This window comes from Chaetodon auriga, chromosome 12 (genome assembly GCF_051107435.1).
Source record: "Chaetodon auriga isolate fChaAug3 chromosome 12, fChaAug3.hap1, whole genome shotgun sequence".
In the NCBI taxonomy this organism is placed as follows: Eukaryota; Metazoa; Chordata; class Actinopteri; order Chaetodontiformes; family Chaetodontidae; genus Chaetodon; species Chaetodon auriga.
The window spans coordinates 20,106,076-20,130,038 of NC_135085.1; the positions used below are offsets into that span (position 1 = coordinate 20,106,076).

Below are 23,963 nucleotides of genomic sequence, written 5' to 3' on the forward strand. Positions count from 1 at the left end.
TGCATATTTTTGTGTTTAGATGGCAAATTATTAGCATTTTGCACATTGCACATAGAGTTAAGTGTTGTATCACATTTGCTTTTAGAGTTCTGTTTTCTAACTGTTGAGATGGTCATTAAAGTGAAATAAGATTGAATGCAACAGAAATTAAGATTAATCAGCTTTACATCAATTTCAAGAGTCTGACAATTAATTTTCATATTTTACAAAATGAAAGGAAACCACTGGCTGCTTGGATCTGTGCAAAAATGGAGTAATAGGCCCCAAGAGGCTGTGGTTTACAGGGATTTTACAATGCTGTTAAACAGCTTACTGCTTGGATAAAACGGTAACTACATACACCTGGCAAGGTTCCATAAAATAAACACACAGCAACAAAAAACTGCAATATTTCATGATAACAAAAAAACATTTCTTCTGCCCAGCAATGCAGTTCTTCAGCGACATTTAGCAGAACGGTGCCAAGCAACACAGAGAGGCAGCGGAAAGCACGCTGGTGATTATTAACATGTATGTGGACATCGCCGTTAATTGTGCAAATGTTGAAGTAGTGTTCAAATGTGTAAACACTCCTCTTGTTTGTGTTTGACTCTGAACAGGTGCGCTTTAACTGCGCGGTGCCAGAAGGAGGAGATACCCCTGCATCTCCTCTGTAGTTTGGGCACCAGTAAAGAAACCATAGGGTTCACCTGAGCTGTTTTTCAAAGTGCCATAAACCTGCCAGAGAACCTGGTTTGGCTCCATTTTAAAATCAATGGTCAGATCCACATAGTCTGTTAAATGTTTCCATCTCTGTTTCTTGACTTTTCCAGTTCTTCAATCTCTCTCTTAATAAATTCAATGTGTCTCCTTTCCTTTTTTATCTTCCTCCTCTATTCTGTCCGTCTTTCTCCACCACTCATCCACACATAGCCCACCCAGCACATCAGCATTCACAACAAAATTTGTTTTGCCCAGTAATACTGATTTAAGGCGGTCACAGGTGTGTGTTTATAGAGTATTATCCAATGGCTTTGAACACAGCCCAGCCAATCATAATCAAGGACCAGATCTATGTATTTTATAAAATCATAAACATAAAACTGTGCAGAATGCATTCAGCAAATGGTCCGTAAAAATGCAGAGTATGCATGATTTGCAGTCAAACCCAAGTAAAGACCCATCAGCAGCTTGCTTGAAGCATCACGTGCGGCGCTGCACACAGCACACTAAACGCACGCATCAGGTGTAAACAGCACATCAGAGCGCGCAGAGGTGACGGCTGCAGCTTGCTATCGGCGCGGACGTCTGATCAAAACCAAAACACAAACTTCTCCCGGCGCTCGTGTTTCGATTTGCCACATGCCAACAACTCCGCCCTTTGGAACGTAGCCCTCACCAAAGCAGTCCCTTTGAGGACTGCAGCACAGCCAGTCTGGCCTTTTGAAGTACGCTGCTTGGCAAATCAACCGCGCCGCCATCCAGGGCCGCAGCCTTGATTGGGATTCACAGGGCGTCGGCAGATGAGGGGAAACGCACTCCACATTAATTAACACCTGGCCTCATTATCTGTCCCATGTGGCAGAGTCCCACTGGGGTAAATTTAACACCGCCTTATTATCGTGGGGGATGGTTGTGGGCTTTCATGTGTATGTGTGTGCATTTGTTTGTGTGTATGAAAATCTCGGAGTGTTTACAGATGGAGAACTGAATCAAAGTCATCTGTACATGTGTATTTGTTGTTTTCTCTGTACATTCATCTCTATGTGAGCATATATTTTCCTGCGTATTAGCGCGTCTGCGTGCTTCTGCCTATGTGACCTTGGCGGTGTGTGGGATTAGAGTCCCTCTGATGTCAGGATTCAATAAAAAGCTTTAACATTGCTATAATGAGACGATGTTTAATTCTCTTTGCTTGATTTCTCCCTCTCTTCGCGCCGCTCTGTATCCCAAAACAGCCAGCGGATAAAACGTCGCCTGCTTGTGTGGTAAAAAACTGATATTTCTCTTGTCACAATACTTTTGACAGAATACTTAACGCGGGCAGATATGTGTAAAATAAACACATCCCATGAATTTTCTGCCATCTGCTTTGATCCTGTTCAGATAGAACATGACACTAACAATGCCAGGGATGTACGTTTGTGTCTCACTGGCTTCAGCTGTGCTAAAAATATTTATACTCATCATTCAGAATGGAAATGTGGCTAAAGATGGCCTCACTCACATGGCAAGATTCATATGCTGTGAGGCGTATAAAGTGTCAATTTTCTTTGCTCCAGCATAATTACATATTTCAAACAACATAATTATACAGCACATATGCTAAATGTTTGCCAGTTTAGGCCCCATTTATGTAAACGGACTCTCAAGTTTGGACTCTCTACGGTTTTCCACTCCCTCAACATTCCTTTCAGGAGAAATGAGGAGCAGCATTAATTTTTCATGTAATACGCTAATTTGGTTTTGTTCCAAGTGTTAGACGAGGGGATCAATATCAGTCTCGTGTCTGTGCATTAAGTATGGAGCTAGAGTCGGGAGGCAATTAGCTTAGCTTGGTTTAAAGACTGGAAGCAGGGGGAAACTGTGAGTCTGACTCTCTACCAAAAAGCTCTAAAACTCACCATGTAACACCTTGTATCTCGTCAATTTATTCTACACACACAGTAATTAAAGAAAACAACACTGTTTGCATTATTGTTTGTGCATGATTGAAAAAATGTGAAGGAACGTGTTAATTAGTGAGCTTTTTAAAGCTTCTGGACAGCATATTTTTACAGAGTTGAGAGAGGTTGACTCGCTGTTTCCGTGTTTTCAGTCTTATGTGAAGTTATAATTGCATCCCAGACGTCATTCACAGACGTCACAGGTGAATCAGTCTTCTTATCTTAGCATTGTAAAGACAGAAATGTCAAATGCAAAAAGAGTGATGGAAACGACGCGTTTCTAAGCTCGCTTTAGGTGATTTTTGCCTCTTTCGAAAAGAGTTAATGTGCTCAGTGGGAGATGGAAACACCTTTGCCGAACAAATCCTGAACTTTTAGATCACATGACTGAGGTGTTTTCACGCAAGGAGAAGAAGGAGACGTTGTTTTCTGCAGATTAAAACATCTCCTCACTGCTCCTCACAGATCTGATCTAACCTTCCTGACATTAATACATAAAACACATTTCCATTGGCTTTCTAACATTTTGTTTTTCACTGTTTGAGGTTCGACTGCTGCTCTTTTAAGTATTTACTTTTGTTGCGCCCTCTTCTTCTGCAGCGGTACAATGGTTTTCCGATCGGAGAATTAGCGCCACCTACTGCTTATCTCGTTGAACCAACTGCTATTAATTGCATAATGGTAGCGGATGGAAAATAGCATTCCTTTGCTCCACTGCACTGCTAATGGCAATTCCTTTGAAAATAGTTCAACCTGACTTTTTTCTGATGTAAATGGATTAATAAGGATAACTGACCTTTGCGAGGCCACCAGACCTCTGTCATCTAAATCTTGATTGTTATTTGTCATAACAATTTACTATGCAACCCAGATTCATTTAAACAAACTCAGAGTTCACTCCTATTGGGCCACGTGCTTTGAAACAATTTAAAGCAAATGGAAATGAAAGCGTAATGCATTCATTATCCCAGAATGCCACCACCCTATCAATACACTGATAAGCTATTCTAAAGTCATTGTATTATTGATTTTGACTCTTGGTAGCTTCATATAAGCAGCTTTAAAACACATGAAAGTCTGCCACTGAGGGATTCTAAATACTCTCTCATTGAGAGGAAAATCAGAGGACACAGACTCAGCTCTCAGCCTTTTACAATGAGAGGCAGGGGTCATCGCAGAGAAATTGATAGAAACTGGGATGAAATTGAGAAAGCGAGAGAAAGAACAGCGAGAGTGAAATTGCCGCATTGTTCCGTGTGTTAGCTCATTGTGTGTCAACTCATCCTCCATCTTTTCAATCTGCATAGTTATTGGAGGCTTTTATTAATTTGAAATGCCAAAGTGAGGAATAAAGCATCACTGAAATGTCACCCTTTCACGGAGCATGATAAAATCACACCAGCCACTTTTGGAAACGAACATTATTCCCCTCTGTACTTTCTTTCCTTCCTCTCTCGCTCTCTCTACAGCACAGCCTTTTTCACTCTTTCTCAGAGATCGATATGTCCTGACAACATGATGGCTGGGTTTCCTAAGGGGAGGTGGGTCGCAACAGTTGCCTGTCATCTCGCCATTATTTCTCTCTTTCAAGTCTTCCCCCTTCCACTCAGTTCATGATTTCTCAAAATAAAAAATAAAATTGAATACAAAAACATAAAATTCTGCCCTGTAATGCTTGACCTTTTCAAAAGAGGCGGCCAGCATTTTGACTTCTGGGGGAGTTTAGAGGTAACACAATGCTGGTGTGCTGCACATATTAACACGTTTAAGGCGGAAGTCAACATTTTGGTGAAAGAAGCTGATTTGGTTTCTTTACAAGAGTGAAATGAGAAGATCGGATCTCTGTGTTAAGTATAAAGCTGCAGCTGGGATGGTTTTAGCCTAGCTTAGCTTAAAGACTGGAAACAGGGGGAAACAACTGGCTTTATCTTTCCAAAAAAATAAACCCACAACCAATTTTAAAGCTCATTAACAGAAATGCAAAAATGACAATGTGGGATTTTTGGGAGTGTTAACACGCGTTTGCCACACAGAGCCAAAGAAATGCTTTCTTGCATTGGCTTTTCTAAAAAAATAAAAATGTTCCTGCAGTTTACTGTCCAGATCAATTAGCATCTACTGAAGCCCTCACTATCAACAAATGAAACCTTTGCGATTTTGAGAATTTCGTACTTTTTATATCATAGGTATCAAAATGACTTTGCTCAGGTTACTGGTACATGTACGTCAGCTGAGTTTTTCTCAGGAGGAGGGGACAGTGGTGGCGTGACAGCTTGGCAACAAAACCCAGTAACCAAGACAGCCACGTTCACGGAAACTAAAACGGGTATTTTAAGCCACAACATGATCTTTTCCAAAGCCTAACCAAGTGCTTATTGTGCCTAAACCTAACCAAACTTTAACCACGGCACATGCCACAACATGGAATTGAAAATTTAAGAAATGTAAAGTTTCAACATATCCATGATTTGCAGGCACTGAATACCAACATTCACTCCGGTGATTAAGTTCTTATGTTATACAGTGATGCATTTTCTTTTACGCACAAGAAACTACATCTTGCAGGAAAATTCACCAGCTCAGCGCGTGTACTGATGTCACTGTAAGTCATAATATTCATCACTCCTCTTGCTGCATTTCTAGAGTTGTGACATTTAGCCTGTGATGGTGATTCTAGTGTTTAGGGGAAATGGTTTTCATTAAATGGTGTTCAGACAGAAAATTTAATAAACAACAACATTTGATTTACATTTCAATGTCCTCCACAAGACGTACTGTTGAGTAAAATAATGCTCCGTGGATGAATTTGTGTTTAATTACATGTGTCAGTTCATGAAAACATGTTTTGCAAAGAAATCAGTTTGATTCTCTGAAGTCAAAATGATAAAGATCATTGTCGTAATTCCAATTTAATTTCATACTTGCTGATCACTGCATCTCAGATCTGCTTCCAGCCTGAGATCTCTCCATACAACCCTGCAAGAGACACTACAGATCTGTGCTCCAGTAATAGATGCTTGCTAGTTTTACAATCAAGACGAGGTTATCTGCTGTATTTTCATGTGAAATAGCTGGATTTACAAAAAAAGCAGCTGTGGCTGTAACACAACTGTTTTGCCACCAACACAGACATTTGAGGTTAAAGCTTTCACAGTGTTCCTCTCCCGTGAGAGCGCTGCTTGATTGCTTGACACTCCTCAGTCTGGCCAAAATTATAGACAGCGTCTTGAGGGAAGGGAAGTCCTTCACATGCACATGCACTTCCCTGCAAAGAAAAAAAAAAAAACCTTTGGCAGAGGGGTGAGCCAAGTTGAGTTTTTTTGGGCAGCAACAGAGAGCCAGCCTGCCAAATAGCTTTTGAGTAATTCAATTACTGTATCTTTTACAAGAATCCCATTCAGCTTGTCAAGCACAAAAGGCTGCTGGATGCGTGCACAAGCACCGAAGGTTGGGAGAGCGAAAATAATTCAATTTAATGGTGTTAGGAATTCCTTTTATTTCTGAAATTACAGTGTGGACAGTCGCGGCCTTACCCTTTCATTTTTTTTTATTGGAAAGGTAGAAGAGCTGAGACGGACACGGCAAAGCAGGACAGACAGGAAACCATCTCGGACTAGCTGAGGACCATGAGTCACCGCAACGACGTCATCAAAAATGCTTCCTTTACAGCTCTGAATTATGCTGTCGCTCTGCTGAAACTACTGTCTCCTTGGTATTGACAGACACCACATGCTGAAATAACTAATTGTTTCCTGTGTAGTGAGGTGTAAGACAAACACGATGATTCACCGATGAAACATTCATGCTTGTATCGCTGCATGTCTTTGCCAGGCGAGCGGCAAAAATGCGTTGGCATGTGAATCTGCAGTAAATTAGTGAAATGCAGCTGGACTACGGGAAGAAAGGGAGCTGAGTCACATCGTGAGGTAAGAGGATTTCCTTTGAATCACTCCAAAATACCATCTTATCTCCTGCAATTTGGGTCCTCAAGCAGTAAATGCTAATGAGATTAGTCTTTGTCACCCTGTTTCAAAATTCAAGCCTGAAGGGAACAAGAAAGATTTAATATCTTATGTAAAGTTTGTTGATGGAGAATTTGAAAAGAGATGAGAAGTGAGGACGCAGTCAATTCACTTTCAGTTTGCTCATTTTCAAATGTAAACTTAAAAGTAAAGTGGGCAAACTTTGTGTGTAAAAAAATACAACTGTCCAAATCACATGAAGCGCGTCCCAGTTGTTGTATGGTAGGATTTAATCTACATGTTAATTGGAAATTATGTCAGGTACACTTTTTCCCCGCAGGAGGTAACAAACTCAAACTACTGAAAACACTGAGTCCTGATGAGCGAGTGCTCTAAAGAGAAGGCTGAGCTCAAAAATGCTAATATATGACCTCCCTCTACTCACACAATGACTGAAAGTAGCTAAGTACATTTACTCAAGCACTGCACTGAAGTACAATCTTGAGGTACTTGTGCTTGAGTATTCTCATTCTCTGCTACTTTATACTTGGACTGCACTACAGTTCAAGGAAAATATTGTACTTTTCATGTCACTACATTTATTTAATCATTTTGGTTACGATTACTTCGCAGATTCATGCTAATAATACTAAATATAATCAACAAATAAATTAGGGTTTTTTAAATAGTTTTAGATTAAACTTTATTGATACACAAGGGATATTGACAAGCTACCCAGTAGTATATAAAGTAGTAAAAATTATGTAAATATGAATGCATCACTTATTATATTCCAAAAATATAATATGCAGAATGGCTTGTATTCTGAAATATGTACTTCAGGTACTTTAAGTATATGTTGATGCTAATACTTTTGTACTACTTCAGTAAAAATTACAGTGCGTGAGTTTAACTTGTAACAGAGTATTTCTACGTTATGGCATTATTACTTTTACTGAAGCAAAAGATTTATGAATCTGCCAAAAAAAAAAAAAAAAAACCCAAATCTGCATTTTATAATACTCACAGGATGCCATGAAGTATTCGTCTGATTGCAGATACACGTCCAGCTGCTACACTGAACCTGATGCTTTGGGTGAAACATGTGACCTGCAGTGCAGCTGTGAGTTTTCTCTCACACATCAGCAACTACTTTTGACTGATTGAGCTGTTTGTCTCTACTTTTTCCAACTTGTAAAAACTCAAGTTTTCTCCCCCCCCCCCCCCCCCACCACCACTGCAACATGCTGCTCTAATTAACCACAGCGAAGTGAACGTACGACGCGATCGATCGGTCAGTCTCCTGCAGAGCTGAATCCTGGTGCATCATCTCATTATCAATGCAGATGCTCACTCAAACGTAAAATATAAATAGGTGGCCTTTGCTTTGTGATGAAGTTGTACTGTTCCTGTATATTTCATGAGAACGTAATAATGTCTCCTGACGTTAGGCGAGGCGCTCTTTATTTCGAGTAGCGTAGGGTGCCACTGCTCGATGGGGAAACCCGGAGTAATACACATTAGCTCATAGCTCAGCCTGACTTAGGAAGCTTAAAGACTGCCATTAGGCTTACAATAAAATTCAGCACATTCTCGCATTGCTTCACCATGTCGTAATAATAAAACGTGCTCTCCTATTTCTGCTGAGTCTTCTTTCTGCCTCGCGTGAATTAATTGTGCCGCTGCCCCAGCTGTGTTAAGTGGAAACATATGTCACATTTTCCCTTCATAATATCAAACACAGTGGGCAAACATAGTATCAAACTACATCAAGGTCTGACAGTCTGCCAATGGCAGGCAGCTTGGCTCCATCGCATGGCGGTGAAAGCAGCAGAGTGTGAAATGCAGTGTAAGTACTGCAGAAAGTGCGTCACACAATGATAACTGCTTTGAAAACTTAGTAAAATAATGTATGGATATCAGACATTTGTATTAGTGAAAGAGTTGAGTTTACAGTGACAAAAAGAAACCTGCAATTATTATCGTTTGTGCTGGGGAAGCAATAATCCTGCACACACCTACGAAAAAATATTCCAAGGTGGCCTTTTAAGTATTATGTCTGCTTTGGAAAAAAAAAAAAAAATTAAAAAGAATGAGGCACTTAGGCAAATGGTTATTGGCGCCCCATTTCAGACAGAAAACATGCATTCAAATGTTAAGCTGTCCAGAAAGACTCTGTCTCGTGGAAGCACAAAGCCCATCACTTTCTTTTATATCTCCATGCATAATTCATCTGACTTTGTATTTACAACCCTCTAAGAATTAACCTGTCACAGATCCCAGGGAATAATGCCGACATATCTCTATCTGTCAAGTGCTTCACCTCATATGGAGCATCCAGCCTCCACATGTTCAAACAAGGCATGGATATTATGCATCATCAGCTGACAGAAAACAAGGGACAGGGAAATTAAAAAGCCAGGAGACAAAAGATGTGGCAGGCGAGTGAAAGAATAAATGATGACTCCCCCCTCTCCTGGAGTCAGGGGACATGTTGCATGTCATCTCGGTGTCTTGGTACGCAGTGGTGCGGTGATGATGTGCTGGGCAGGGCCAGTTCAGAACAGAGTCAAGGGCAGAGGGTTGACAGGAAGCTAAACGCTCCAACTGTTCCCTGTCCCCAAACAAATATATGGATGACTGAACCCACCCCCCCCCCCCCCAAAAAAAGGAAGGGTGCAGGGATCAAAGAGGGGCAATGGCAGTTTCTGCTATGACCTCTGAACTGCTCAGTTATTTTCGCAACTGGAGACACTCTATTTATGATAGTGATGCTCAACCTGGTTTGTCACAGACAGGCTGTGTCTGAAATCACTATTTTCCATACAGTGAAGTCTGAGTGTGAAAGGAACGCACCATAAAGTGCCCTTAAAAATCCACAATAAAATGAAAAAATACATGTCAGTGGCCTGAATACTGCTTTTTGCTCACAATCCTAAAATACAATCCCATTTTCTGAGCTGTAGATTGCGTGACACTATCAGTAATGACACAAAAAGATGATGATTTATGAATTTAGTGAGCTGTAAATTGAGATTACGACCGAGTGTCTATTATACAAGGGAGTACTGAATGATGAATGAGCGGGAGATGGATTTTGATCATAGCTATAGGCTCAGAAAAAGGAGTCTGGCAGCTGGATGAAGAGGTGATCAATCCTCATGTTTAGTCTGATCAGGCCACTCAACTCTTTCTCCAAAAAATTACATTCTTATGCGGCTGGTTTGCAACGGTAAATACATTATGTGGGATATCCCAGAATGCAATGTTATCAATGTGACAAGGAGAGTTTCACCTCATAGTGTTATCGCACTGTCACCTCACACCCGCCGGCTGTGGCCTTTCTGTGGCGTTTGCATGTTCTCCCCGTGCCTGCCTGGGTCTCCTACGGGCACTGCGGCTGCCTCCCACAGTCCAAACGCACACTGTTAGGGTTTAATGGTGACTCTGAATCGCCTGTGGGGGTGAATGTGAGCGTGAATGGTTGTCTGTCTCCATGTGTCAGCTGTGATCGGCTCCAGCCCCCCTGCAACCCTCTAAAGGATAAGTGGTTATAGCTCGTGGATGGATGGACATCTGCAAGCTATTCGCTGTCACCCTTTTTTTTGCCTGAAATGAATAAACATGTTTGTATGTTTGTGTTTAGGCAGCGTGATGCTGGTTAAACCGGCATTCATTGATTTTTTCTGGCCGCCTGGGGAGAAAAAGCCGAGCACATCATTGACAAATTATTACCGTGTGAAGTTGATATGACATATATGAGTAGAAAACAGTTGCCTCTACACACGTCCAGCTGACGGGGAGCAGCATGAACGTATATTTTGATGTGTCTCTGGCTGTCCATTGAATGCAAGTCCAATATTCTCCCTCCTTTTTTCACTCCACCAACTCCTGAGGGAAATATTTGGCTCTTTAGCTACTAAATGTTCTACTATTTCCACCATCTAGCTGCTGCTAAAACAAGGCTGACAAGAGGGCAGAGAGAGAACATTACAACTAGTGGGAATTCTTTCCATTGTTAATATATTAAAAAAAAAGATTGGAGCAGCTTTAAGATTAGAGAAACATTCTGGTCTCGGTTGAATTTAAACGTTAACGATGACTTGACGCACACAGTTATGTGTTTTACTAGCTTAAATTTAACGCAAGCTCTCGTCTCCGGTTTGGCTTATTAAACTTTCCTGGATTGCAATGAAAAATATTGCCAGTAAACTTAATCCAGGCATCATTTACTGCACAGTTCCTCCAAAATATGACTGGCAAAGAAAGTTATTAGTATACAAACATTCATAGGCATTACAGTTGAGACACTGCAGCCTCACTATTTCTGTCAGTGACCTCACAGCCTCCAGTATGCAGGAAAGGTTACTTCCCTTTCTCGAGCCTGTAATCTATTTCTAAAGTCTATTACGTCAGTTCTTGTGGGCATGTAAGACACAGATTGAAAGTTCACAATGAGTCCCGTCATTGTCAGCAAAGATAAGTCTTCTGCATTGACTGTCAATAACGCTCCAGTCTCCGAGCAGCTTAGTGGGAGCTCTCGTCTCGTCTCTCCTTCCTAAGCCTCCGAGGGGGCCGTGCGGTGAACTGGCAGCCACAACTCCTTTCATCCATTCTGAGAGAACTGAATAAAGTTCAGAGGAATTACAAGAATCTACCCAGTTAGACTCCGAGTCGCTGGAATAAGCACCATCGCTGATTCAGTCTCACAAATGTTTATACATTGCCAACATGACGTGGATGAATCAGCATGGCTGCAGATACTGTGGAGCATGTGGGCCGATGACAGCTAACTCAAAGCTCACATTCATTCATTTAGATCAACTGCCAGATCGCGGTAGATGTTGTGGGGGAACAGAGCATCTCTCGACTTCTGCCTCCAACACTTTCCCAGCCACGTTTCAAACCACCAAACCACTGGGTGAAAATGGCAGTCACAGTTAGAAAGGCCCGACAGGGTGGTCTGTTTAAACACAACAGAATTTATTTACCCAGCAGATTCAGACTCTGAACATTTTAAGACGCTGTGGCCGCCATCTGCCAAACGCCTTTTTATGTTTTGTGGAATAAACATGTCCATGCCTATTACTTGCCAACTACACATGATTTGCTTTAGCTCTGAATTGCATGAAAATTAAACCTCATCTCTCCATGAAGTCGAAGTTAATAGCCTGCCACTTTTGTGAATTGCCATTAAATCCACCAAAGCTAACCTGATTTGGACTTAAGAGAGGGAGAAAAGTGCTGTAATTAAAAACACTCTCATGTCTGCTAACCATATCGAAAATGATTATGAGAGGTTTTAGGTGCAGATGCCTTTCAGCAGGCATTGTTCTGCAGGGCTCATGTGGTGCAATAGTGTAATAATAATTGTCTCACCTACGACCATTCCAAATTAGTATAATTTGTATTAATCTATGAAAATGCTGAACATCAAAAACCTGTTTTTTCAATTAGTCACAACAGAGAGCATGACTAAGAAATATTATGCAAATTTAGAAAAGTAATGGCACAATACATCAATTCATTCAACGCTCCTCTTAAATTACAGTGTATGTATTTCAGTCTTTTCGCTTGCACACTCCTGTGGATAGTTTGAAAAAAGGCCTTTCGCTGGTGTTGGATGATATTGAGTGACGGTGCCACAGCGCACCACAGGAGAGCAGCCTTAATACCAACACATTTTGAAGAGCCCCTGAAGGTCTGCAGCTAAAAATAAAAACAGGGCTAACTCCCTGATGGAGAACACCTGTCCTAGACACTGTTTATCCCGGGCTGTCTTTAATACTTGTCCTAAACATTCAAGAGAAAGTACACCTGGAATCAGAACTAAAAACCAAAAGGGTATCTTTACTATTTCATGCAAAAAGTAACTCAAACCTTAAATTGTAAAAAAGAAAGAAACGAAATCCACTCTTAATGATTAATGCCCTTTTCACAAGTGCAGACATAACTAAAAAAAAACATCCTTGAATCATACAGTAAGCATAAGACAGAGGGGTGGGGTGGGGGGGGTGGAGGGGGGGTGCGAGCCATCCAGGACTCTTTGACCATCCGCAATGAGGCAAACCAGCTCCTGCTGAAAGTGATTAGACAGGGCTCACAACTGCAGGCAACTAGGTGATTGGCTAAAAGAGCTCATTTGCATGCTCCTCTCATCTCCAGCGAACTCTCAGGAAGCACCGGTGGATAAGGTCACCGGTCTCAGTCTGCCCGTGCACCAGCGGAGAATGTAAACAGATCAAACACACAACAGGCATTTAGGCGAGTGCAGGAGGGGCCCGTGTCCTTAATCATCTGGACAATGATGACCCCAAAGAGTCACGTCGGAGGTGACAGACACACTGGCAGTCAGACGTAGGGACATCTGACGAGTCACATCACGAAACCGCAGAAAGATCGCTGAATAAAGAGGAAACTTTTCAACTCCACCACCTCCAGTATTTCCCAGTGGTTTTACTGTTGGCGAAGCTGGATCTCTTTCTGATTTCCTCCCAGCAGCAACTACAGGACACACACCAGTGTAGAAATAGGAGAAAAGAAAGACTCATGTTCACTGAAGAGGTCAAGTGAAATTCTTTTATCTACCACAGAGTAGTAACATATAACTCCAGCAGGAGTTGGAGAAAAAGTTCATCAATTCATTTAATCTGTAATGGAGACATGAAAGCAGATGGGAATTCTTCAGCGTGTGTTGAGAAAAGCGAACTGGGTTGGTATCATGTTAGTTCGTGTTTTTACTAAATAAAAGAAACTGTGCAACGCAGACAGTGCTAACATATTTTTACTAAAAATAAAATGGTATTATAACTTTTCAGGGAGCGAGGTGAAAGTTTTTGCTTTGTGGATTTATAAAATTCCCTCTTATCATTCGATAAAGCTTGATGAGTCCAGGAGATCAGGAACTTTTAGCCATGTAGCGAGTCTTTGAGTCTGAACCACACGGAGAGGCTGGAGAAAAAGTAAAAGGAGCACCAAAGACTTGAGGGTTCGTCATCTGGGAACCATGAATGTCTGTACGAAAGTGGACTGATCGACTGATGGCCGACTGACTGGGAGCCGCGCTGCTGGGCTGGCTCAAAATCAAATTAACCCTCCTTGTTTGGATGGAAACAAACCCTCAGATGCTCAGCAGTCCCACAGCACCTAACTGGCTGTGAAGCATCAGCTGTTCACTCAAGAAACATTATTCCAGTGCTGGAATAATCAGGATAACCACATCATCCACCAGCGCCAAGACGATCACATGCATTATTTGGATGTATTAGCTCCCTCTGAACATCATTCAGCTTTCATGTATCGTTAACCCTCGAATCATCATTTAAAATTCAGCGAATGTCCAAGTGTATAACAACAACTACACGACATATTCTGCCAAAGAAAAATGACACTATAATAGAAATACAGTCAGTATTAAATATGTGGCAAATTGTGAAACAATTAAGGTCTTATATGTGCAGTATGTGAAATTATGTCTCTTATGAAATGTGGACAAAATTGCGATAAAGCAGCGATGATGAAATGAAGCATCAGGCCCACCACGCTGACTCTCTTTGTCTCTATTTTGCTCTTTATACTCTCTGTGTTATGTTGATGTTGTGTATTCAGGACAATCTACCAGGCTGATAAAGGTGTCACTGTTCGTTTTGATATAAAGCTTCACAGAACGACACACACGACTGGAGACCGGCTCCTTTTTCATCCTACAGTGGCATTAAATGTCTCAATGCCATCTGGAGCTGCTAGAATAAAAACTCCTCCTTTTAAAGATGCCCATTTTAATTGGTAAATATTTACTTGCAGGAGCTCTCGGCGGGCACGCACACGACTTCTAATGAAGCACTTTAAAGCCTATGGGCTCTCGCTGCTTACTTTGAGTGTGATTCTAAACAAATTCAACCTGGGGTTGAACTGTTGATAATGTTTGATAAGGGCCAATGAAACACAATGCTAAACACTGTGGTGAGCATGCAGTGCATAATAACTGCCGCAGTACAATTACCCTGTCACTGCTCACACTGGGGTGTGTGTGTGTGTGTGTGTGTGTGTGTGTGTGTGTGTTTCTGACATAGGCTACTTTCAGGGACAAATTTCAGACTAAAGACAAGTTAATTGGGGACAGCTTGTCCAGCTGGGGACAAAAGCCGTGTCCTCGATAGGAAAGCAGCAGATTTCTGGGTCATTGGTTCGGTTAGGGTGAGGTTAGGGTTAGGCAAAGAGTGGTTATATTTAGGGTTAGGCTAAGTCTGCAGGGAATGAATGTAAGTCTTTTTAATGTCCCCAAAACTGACCGAAGTCAACGTGTGTGTGTGTGTGTGTGTGTGTGTGTGTGTGTGTGTGTGTGTGTGTGTGCAGTTCCCAGTGTGGTTTGTGGTTAGTGTATATCTCTAAAATTGTTGCTGCTTTCAACACAACCCCAGAAAAGACAAATAGATTTTAGATATTAGGAAAATAAAAAATATTATTTTGTTTTGCAAGAGAACACAAAATCTTTCAAGGGAACATGAAGATTTTTTCAGAATAAAAAATAAGAATTGTTGTGACAAAGATAAACATCAGCGCTGATGGAAAATTGTGCTTTTCTGACCTCAAATATATCTGAAATATTCAGAATTTTTTAAAATCATTTCACCGTGAAAACAGGTCGTAGAGGATGAATTACTGTTCATGTCTATGAAGTTGTGCACACACATACGATCAGGTCTGTGTGTTTAAGCCAACAGCTGCCTGTATGTCCTCAAGCAGTTTTTGTTTAAGTGTGAATGTGTGTGTGTATGCGCTAATGTACATCTCTATGTTTTCACACCTGTGCTATATGCTCCTAGACTGGTGCTGATATTGATGTGTTTCTGTGTCCATTTGTGTGTGTGTGTGTCAGCTGGATGTTAGCACTTGTATCCTAATGCACATCGGGTCTACGTGTACATCAATCTCCGCTGCAGCGGCAGCAACTTGCCTTGTATGCACTGCTCTTCTATCCCTGACCTAGTATGCTGTGTGATCCTGCCTACAGCCTCATTTGTCTCCATCAGGGGACAGGCGAGGTTACGACTCACCAAAGCGCAGTACGTTTCTGGCGGATCTCCACACGTGATATTTGGGGGGTCGAGGGCCACTCGCAGGTACTTTGTCATGTCGGTGGCTTCTGGCTGACAGGCCATGTAGTCCCATGCCAGGCCCTCCTCCGTATAGATCTGGGACTTGCACACGTCATAGTGTCCCCAGGCCGCCGGGTAATGTTGCATGGCATGTGCCACGCTGGTGCACACAGTTTGCAGAGTGAACAATACAGGCCAAAGCATCGCTGATGTCGTTCTGTACGTTTGCCGTGGAACTTCTTTTTGTCTTTACAGCTGCTGCTTTGTCACAGAAATGACAATATCGCTGGGAATTTTCTAAATTACCTGCAGCTCTGAATGGCGCAATGGAGCATTTGGGAACTGTGGCAGCATGTTGCTACTTTCGTGTGAGCAGCTTCAGGCAGCGATTAGCCCCCATTCAGTTATTTTGCCTTCGACTGCTGCCACTTCTGCCTGCCTGATGAGGTGTGTCAACAAGTGAGCTTCTTCACAAGTGATGAGCGTTGATGAAAGGGTCAACTAACGGTCAGACGTGATGTGCAGAGAGGAGTGACACTCCTCATAAGTCAGGGGCTGACAGATGTCTCAGCTTGATCTCCCGTCTATTGTGGTTTTTGCCACGGGCAGCATCCTAAAGGACAGAAGAAAAAGACGCATTAAGATCGCGTAAGACACACAAAAACATTTGAAACACAATTAAAATATTAACAGAGGTTCGATATGGCTTCAGGGCACTGAGGTGGATAAGTTTTGCGTCTTGCTGCTGACTAACAAACACACACACATAATGTACACACAAGCATAATTCAAGGTTCCACTGTTTATACGGATCCCTCAATAATAGCCTTGCCAAGATCACTGTATACAATTCAAATTGAGTATGTTCTGCAAAGCCTAATCTCCATTTGATTTTCATACAAAAAGGCTTATTTCCATGTGTCAAGTCACTGGATTTAAGGTACTGCTTTCTTTGCCTCTTGCTCCTTAATAGCTGAATTTGGAGTTACGTTTGTCCCAATGCCTTCACAGGCGTTTGGGAAATATTAGAGCAAAATTGGGAGACAGAAATGGTCTATTTGAGGGATTGTACATTTCTCTGAGCTATCACAAGCCATCAGTCAGATGGCGTAACTCGTCAGGTAATGGTGCCTGGCAGCAGTCAGTGGAGACCCACACGATCTCAGCGTCTCAGGTAAAGAGCGTGTGCGGGAGAGGGGAAACTGAAATGGAGCAGCTGTATACGGCTGCCTACAACAGAGTAATGACACTGTAAATAGGAGTTAAGTTACTGTTGACTGTCAATGTGCTCACATGGCCTGAGGTTTTGCCTTCGTGAAAAGAAGTCTATGTTCCCGAAAGTGGCTGTTCAGAAAATGGAGTTACATTTCAATTTAACCTCTGTCGACCTGGGGCGCGGTTCTAACAAGCATGTACAGTTATCCTCATTTTGGCAAGTTTGCAAAGAGGCATCAGATCATTTATTCTGATGCAGATTCCGATGTATAAAATGCCTGGCACAACCTGCTGGAACATGCAGTTGAACCAGTAACTTTCCGGTCAGTAGCTTTATTCTCTCCCCTTCAGGCTACAGCCGCCCCCGTGTGACTGACAGTCACCGCTGACTTTTTTTTTTTTTTTTTAGGTAAGCTGGGGGTTTGAGGCTTGTGGAGAGTCTTTTATGTTCAGAGGAAAGAGTCACTTTTCAATTTGTGTCAAAAGATTACAGTTTTTATTGGGAGACTATCAAGTCAAATCAAATTAATTAGGGAAAGGGTTTTAATAAAAGCTTTATCGAATGAAAGGACAAAGATTCAGAGCAGATTTGGGAATCAGAAACTCATCTTAATGAGTCGCTGTGGTTCACACGCGCAGGCTGCTGCCTGTGCTCCCTGCCGACATATGGAGGCATTAGAATTCAGTATTTTAACTTGGCCATTTTGTCTTGGGCTGAAAATTGTGCCAATTTGAATAGGTTTTGACCACATCTAAGGCAATTACTGCTTTCCTTCTCCCAACCTAATGCCCCCTTTACAAAATGACTACAGGCTTGAATACATTCCAGCTGTAGTGAAAGATGTTCATCTGAGCCAGAGAAATTATCTGCATTGCTATTCAGACTCAGCCCTTCAAAGTGAGCCATGTCAGGAGGTATGGACGGCCGGCCGCGTTCGACAGACCTCCGGTGGGAGAGGGGAAGAAAGCAGCGGCTAAAAACGCACGGGGAAAAGAATTTTGGCTCTTTAAATGTGCTCATGTCAATCAAGGAGGCTCCCTAAGAAGAGGCCAATTACAAATTTGATAACACGGCTGGATCTCCGAGTGATGAATAAGCCATTTCTTCCATGGGGATGCGAGTATCAAATTTCATAAATATAAATGTCAGTCCCTGATCAGAGATGCATCATGGGAGGGGCCACTCTCATCTCACATTCACACACACACACACACACACACACAGCTTGACAAACCCCCCCTTTCATAATACTGAGATTGACTTTCATTATAAAACAGTCAAATTAGGTACCAGTGGCAGGGCGGCGGAGGTCGCTTATCTTATTTTTATTTAATAGGGAATATTCAAAGAGACAGCAAAAGGAGCTAACCGTGGGAATATTGGATTTAATTCATAGACACCTGGAGTAATGAAATCTATACGGATGAAAGGAAGGTGTCAGGATGCTCAATGAACCTCCGTGGACAGACTCCATTCAACATCAGAGCACTACTACGGTGACAGCAAAGGGGGGAAAAAAGGCACACGATATAAAATGTTTCAACTCTGTATTCTGCTCAAGAGATTATCTCTGCATACAATAAATGTCCTGACACCATTTAGACTGCTGATTCATAGACTATAGAGGTCTATAGCGGATGAATTAGTGGATGAAAATAACTGATTCATAGTGGTTCTTTGTGTGGTCCTGGTTACACTTCACATACAGCACGCAACATCGAAATATTTCCTTAAAATTACACAGAATAACTCTTGTAAATGCACCGTTTCCTCTGCCCCCTGCATCTACTGTATACCTCACAGTCGTGTTCAAAATGCAGGGAGAAACTCAGGAATCTTGTAATTTCACTGAGAAAAATATGAGGTCAGATTCTATATTAAAAGTCATCAATATTTGAGCAGCTCTCCGTATGCAGGGAGAGAGCGAGAGAGCTTAGAGCCCAGGGTGACCACCTCACCTCTCTCTCTCTCTCTCTCTCTCTCTCTCTCTCTCTCTCTCTCTCTCTCTGTCTCTTTTCCTTGACTTGTTTTTGAAGCCTCTGAAACACCCCCTTGTGTCCGCTTGCATTCCATCCCCTGGGCAGCTCAAGCATGGCAGAGTGTTTTAAAAGTCAGCAGGCGGCCGTGCCCCGTGGCTTATATTGGTTACAAACTCCCAGCCAGGCTCTTAAAAACCATGGCGGATGTATTCCATTCATTTTATAGTAATCCCGCTTAAGTGTGGCATCGCTCTCAGTCTCTGAATGTGGCTTTTCTGACCCCCTCTTGGCTCTCATGCAGGGCAGCGTGCAGGGGGAGCTGTCCACGGTGCTGAAATGCAGGACATCAGCTCTGCCCCTGTGCTCCACACTGGAGGGCCGGTACCTTAAAGACTAACATCAGTGATTGCAAGATGACACTTTTATTGATTCTGAAATAAAAACAGCAGAAGACTCTAACCGCCTGGACGGACGCTCCCTCTGCGGTTTATCCAGCAACAATCTCTATTTTGTTGTCTCTCTGTTTCGAGCACCTGGTTAGGATTTTGGACGCTCGCACGCACAATGCCGCCTCGTTGTGTTCATTGATTTTGCTGACTTCCAACCAATCACTTCTGATCCGTAGCCAGTTTGAGCAGACTGATGCTTTATAGCTGGCTGATGAGTGCAACAATAAACGGGTTAATGCTTCCAACATTCTCCGAGCCAAGAACCAACCCTTCCATATGAGTCACAGTGGGATTGACTGGCAAGCAGAAGCATGTTTGTACTGGCACATATTTGTCTTCTTATTGTCTTTGTCTCCTATGTTCCCCCTCCCTGGGTCCCTCATTTAAACTCTCAGTTCTGGTCTTTCTCTCAGCAAATCCTCTCCATGTCTTTGTCTGTCAACAGCATCCCTGCTGCTCTAGATCCGCAGGCACATAAAACAAACAATTAATGTCCGATGGCTGCACTTTTAACCTCTGCAATTGGAGTCACTTCTTTATTTACAACAAGGACTGGCTATGCTTTCCTGAAAGAGCTTTTTCCCTGAGAGGATGTGGTTGGTGTGGTGACAATGTGAGGGTCCCTCAGTGTGGAGCCGAGCCAGACAGCCAGCCAGCCTGCACCACCACGGCCACACATGAAATCTGCTGCCATACATTATTCAGAGTTCTCCTCCTGAACCTCTAACATGCAAAAATGCAGAGCATGTTGCAAACATTTTAAAATCCAGCGCATGTAAGATTCATGCAAGCAGGAGGAGCACATGACCAAAGCAGAAGTACAATCATTTTGCAATAAGTGTGGTAATAAACGCAATTTCAGTACGGATGCAAAGAAAGCAAACATTTCTCAGAATCTGCGGTAATCTGGAGATTTACACAAACAAGATCAGTGTTCATTATGTTCTGGGTCAGATTTTGCGCAGAGGCGAGGCACACCTAGATCTGACTTTACTGACCTGCTGCGCAACAGGTTCAAGTCACATTACTCCGCTTATTGAACGACTGTAATTTAAAATAACAGCATCTCAAAGTGTGCACAATGCAAATCCAGATTTATTATCGCCCACATTTTACAAAGCAATGCAAATCTAATCAATACACTAAAACTTCTTGAAAGGGGGAAGTGTTAAATGCTGTGGATATGAACTGCAGTGTTTTTATTTAATTCCATACGAGCCGCTCATTCCTTATCCAATTAACCCACTTCAGACGCGATCGCTGTTTACGTTCCGCCCATCAAACAGCCCGCTGTAATTATCCTATTATTGCCCATTTAGTCACGATTGTCATCATCATAGAAGTGACGGTATGCACAAAGGAAAGAAAAGCACCATCTGAAAGCTCAAAGCACAATACTTACATTTAAATGCGCTCCGGGGACGAGCTGCTCATTCAACAAGTTATTTACAGCCAAGAGTAGTTGCAGAAAGATTCTCACACGCCTTTGACCGATTCTTCCTTTTCTAATTTATTCTAATTTCGCAGCAGACGGATCAATAAAAGCGATGAATGCGCAGAAAGCGCGCATTCGCCTGAACAGCGCGACGTTTTCTCCTCTCTCAACTTTTCTTTAAACTTTTGCTTCTCGCTAAAGCAGCCGTTCCTTCCAAATATCGTTCCGGGATTCGCTCACATTCAGACCTTTTCTTTCACGCTCACAAACGCCGCCGAGCATCGACTGACGGCCACACAGGCTGGTTGGCTTTACGCAGCGCTGCTCCTGGCGCAGCATTCATTGGAATGGCGCACGGCAAACACTTCAAGTAGCCGTTTAGGGGATTCGCACTGGTGGCAAATTCATTAAAGTCCATCAACGCGTATTAAAAGACATCCCGGCGGAGAGGAACTCTTGGGGTCGTTTGGATTGGATAGATTTCTCAGCCCAGCCGAGTTGTGGACGGGAGAGGAGGAGAGAGATAAGCAATCTTCCTCAAATGGAGCCACTATGTCCAGTTACATGCGAGCGCTCCGCCGGGTCCTAAAGATGACTAGCTGGTAAATCTTAACTTCAGCCGTTGGTTTTAACCGGTTGTTGAATTGGAGCAACTGAGCAAAACATTCAGAGTAATTTATTCTAATTATCGACTAATCCTCCAGATGTTAGGTCTTATTATTATTGTGTTTAAAATGCAACTCGTCGCTGGGATTTAACAAAGCAAGTGACTTTATTTGCCAGCTACGCCTTTGAAAATGCGCGAAAATGTATTGTCTCCCGTTTATTTGATATACACGCTTAACATGATACGTATTGATTTACAAACGGGGCATACTTGCAGTGGCACTAAAGTGGAATATTCTGTTTAAAGTTGCTCGATGATCACTCGGCTTTGGGCTGCGTCGCTTTCTACAGCAGCGTCCAACTCTCACAGCCCAAACAGCTGCGAGCTTAAACGCACTGATGTCATATAGAAAACACAGCAGTTAACACACAGTCATGGTAATTACAATGCAATAAGGCGCATCACATATATTACCTGCTGTAACACCGTGCAGTCAACTCGTTGAGATTTTATTATTAGGGATGCATGTGCAGAGGAAATCCACCGAAACTTAACAGAGACGAGAAATTCACAGTGCAACACCGTCAGGATGCAGCCTAAGTTGTAGGAATATGATGTTTTAAAAGGAAACAAACTCTCTCTGAAAATATGATCAGAATAATTTTGGGTTATTTGCCTGCACGCCGATAATCGCCCGGAGGTCATACGCAGATTATTCCCTCAACAACACCGCTTCAGGACCCGACGCTTTCGGAAAACAAACAGCAACAACAAAAAAAAGATCTTACCTTCCGTCTAAGAATGTGGGGGATTGGCTTGGTGCTTGCAAAAAAAGGGGGGAAAGGAAAAAACTCCCCTGGCCGGAGTTGTTGGTGTAATTATTCGGTGAATTTTGAAGGCAGAGCTGAAGGAATAACTACAGTTAGGTGCGTCTACCGAGCTCCCTTGGCGAGGAGTCATAGATGTCACCCTCTCCACTACAGGGTGCCAAGCAGCACGGCAAACAACCGCGGTGACAGGTCGCTTTGAACACGCATTTTAATTGTGGTGTAATGCCAACTGGTGGAGATTGCACGATAAGAACAACCGCGCCCATCTGAAGGTCACCACAGTAATTGAGTAGACTGTATCTCATGTCGGTGCAATAATGGTTTAAAACTACAAGTGAGCTGCAGAAGCAGTAACTGTAACGCCTTTATTCTGCATTCTTGTGTTTAAGGCTGTGCAAACTGATTGTCCTTCAAAGGCAGAGCAGACTGGGGATGTTTTTGTCCTGTTTTTAAGCCACTAAAAGAAATGCAAAGCTGCAAGCTGCTTTGGAAAATGATCACTTTTCTTACATTATGCTGATTTTACTGTAATCCAACTTGCATGTATCTTCAGCACCATGGACAGCTCCTGCACTCTGAGTACAATGTGAAGAGGATTCATTATTGATTAAAGTGATGCTTTATAGCACTTTGCAACACTTTAGTAAAGTAGTCTGTGATGAATACAGTTTATCATAGTAAAAACTAATTTGGGGCTTCCAGTGGGTTCCTTCCCTCCCTCCTTTCTCCCTTTTTCTTAAATTTAGTCATTCAGACGGCCTCATTCCTCCCCTGCTTACATCCATCATGCATTCATCCATTTTATTTCAAAATGTACGAATAAACCCACTGGAATGAACCATCTCCCTTTCAAGGGGTCTGTTTTGACCTTCTTTCATTCCATCTCTTGCTCTCACAAATCAGAATATACTGGTCTAATTTCCACTCCTCTCCTTTCCTTGCTCTTCATCGTTCTTTTTGCAGAATATACGTTAAGCAGCTAAGTGTTTAAAATGCCCTCAAATAGAACCACGGCCTGTATTGATTTCTCGCAAATTAATATGCAATGAAAGACCCGTAATCCCATTAAAAAGTGACAATGCCATTTCTGTTCTGATAAAGGCAGATTTTGGTGGAGACCAGAGCTGAATGACAACAAGTCTCTCATCCCCGCTGAGGTAAAGTGGCTCACATTGTATCAGAGGGTTCAGCCTTTGCTTGGAGCGACTGCTGCTCTTGACATTTCCATTAAATCATTCCTCCTGGAAATACTACCATACCACCCTGACAGTCACATACATGACTGTGCTCACCCATTTTGATTCTTGGCCATGGATATAGATAGATAGATAGATAGATAGATAGATAGATAGATAGATATATAGAGTATGCACTTACAATAATAATAGTCGACTATGAAGATAATACTACAAGACAAATAGCTGACAAGTGGTGGTGCTTTAAGCTAAATGCTAACATCAACATGCTCACATGCTCACAATGCCATGCTGACATGCTCATGTTAAGCACATATAATCTTCATCATGTTTACTGCTTTGGTTAGTATCAAACACAAAGTATGGCTGAGACCGATGGGATTGTCATAACTCCCAAATAGTTGAAGTATTGAACAAAAATGTGGTGTGTTTGAATAAGATTCATCTATGGTTAATTTCATGGTCATCCATTCAGCAGCTGTTTATCGTTGCACTGAAAACCACAAATGTTAACCTCATGGTGGCACTATAGAGAAAAAGTCAAAA

At 42.3% G+C, this 23,963-nt stretch overlaps 1 protein-coding gene across 4 annotated transcripts in view; it reads right to left on the reverse strand.

Moving 5' to 3' along the window:
• The window catches only part of LOC143329870 (netrin-G1-like), a 62,202-nt gene extending 39,832 nt beyond the window's left edge, over positions 1-22,370 (reverse strand). Inside the window, exons 1-2 of one of the 4 annotated variants that reach the window (XM_076745990.1) lie at positions 22,180-22,370; positions 15,664-16,318 (exon numbers count right to left, since the gene is read on the reverse strand). In XM_076745990.1, the coding sequence (XP_076602105.1) occupies positions 15,664-15,909 (246 nt within the window). In that variant the 5' untranslated portion in view covers positions 15,910-16,318; positions 22,180-22,370. Of the gene's footprint in view, positions 1-15,663; positions 16,319-20,751; positions 21,280-22,179 lie in introns of those variants that run through there. The other 3 variants (XM_076745992.1, XM_076745991.1, XM_076745993.1) reach the window with 3 other exon arrangements.
• Positions 22,371-23,963: the final 1,593 nt, after the last annotated feature.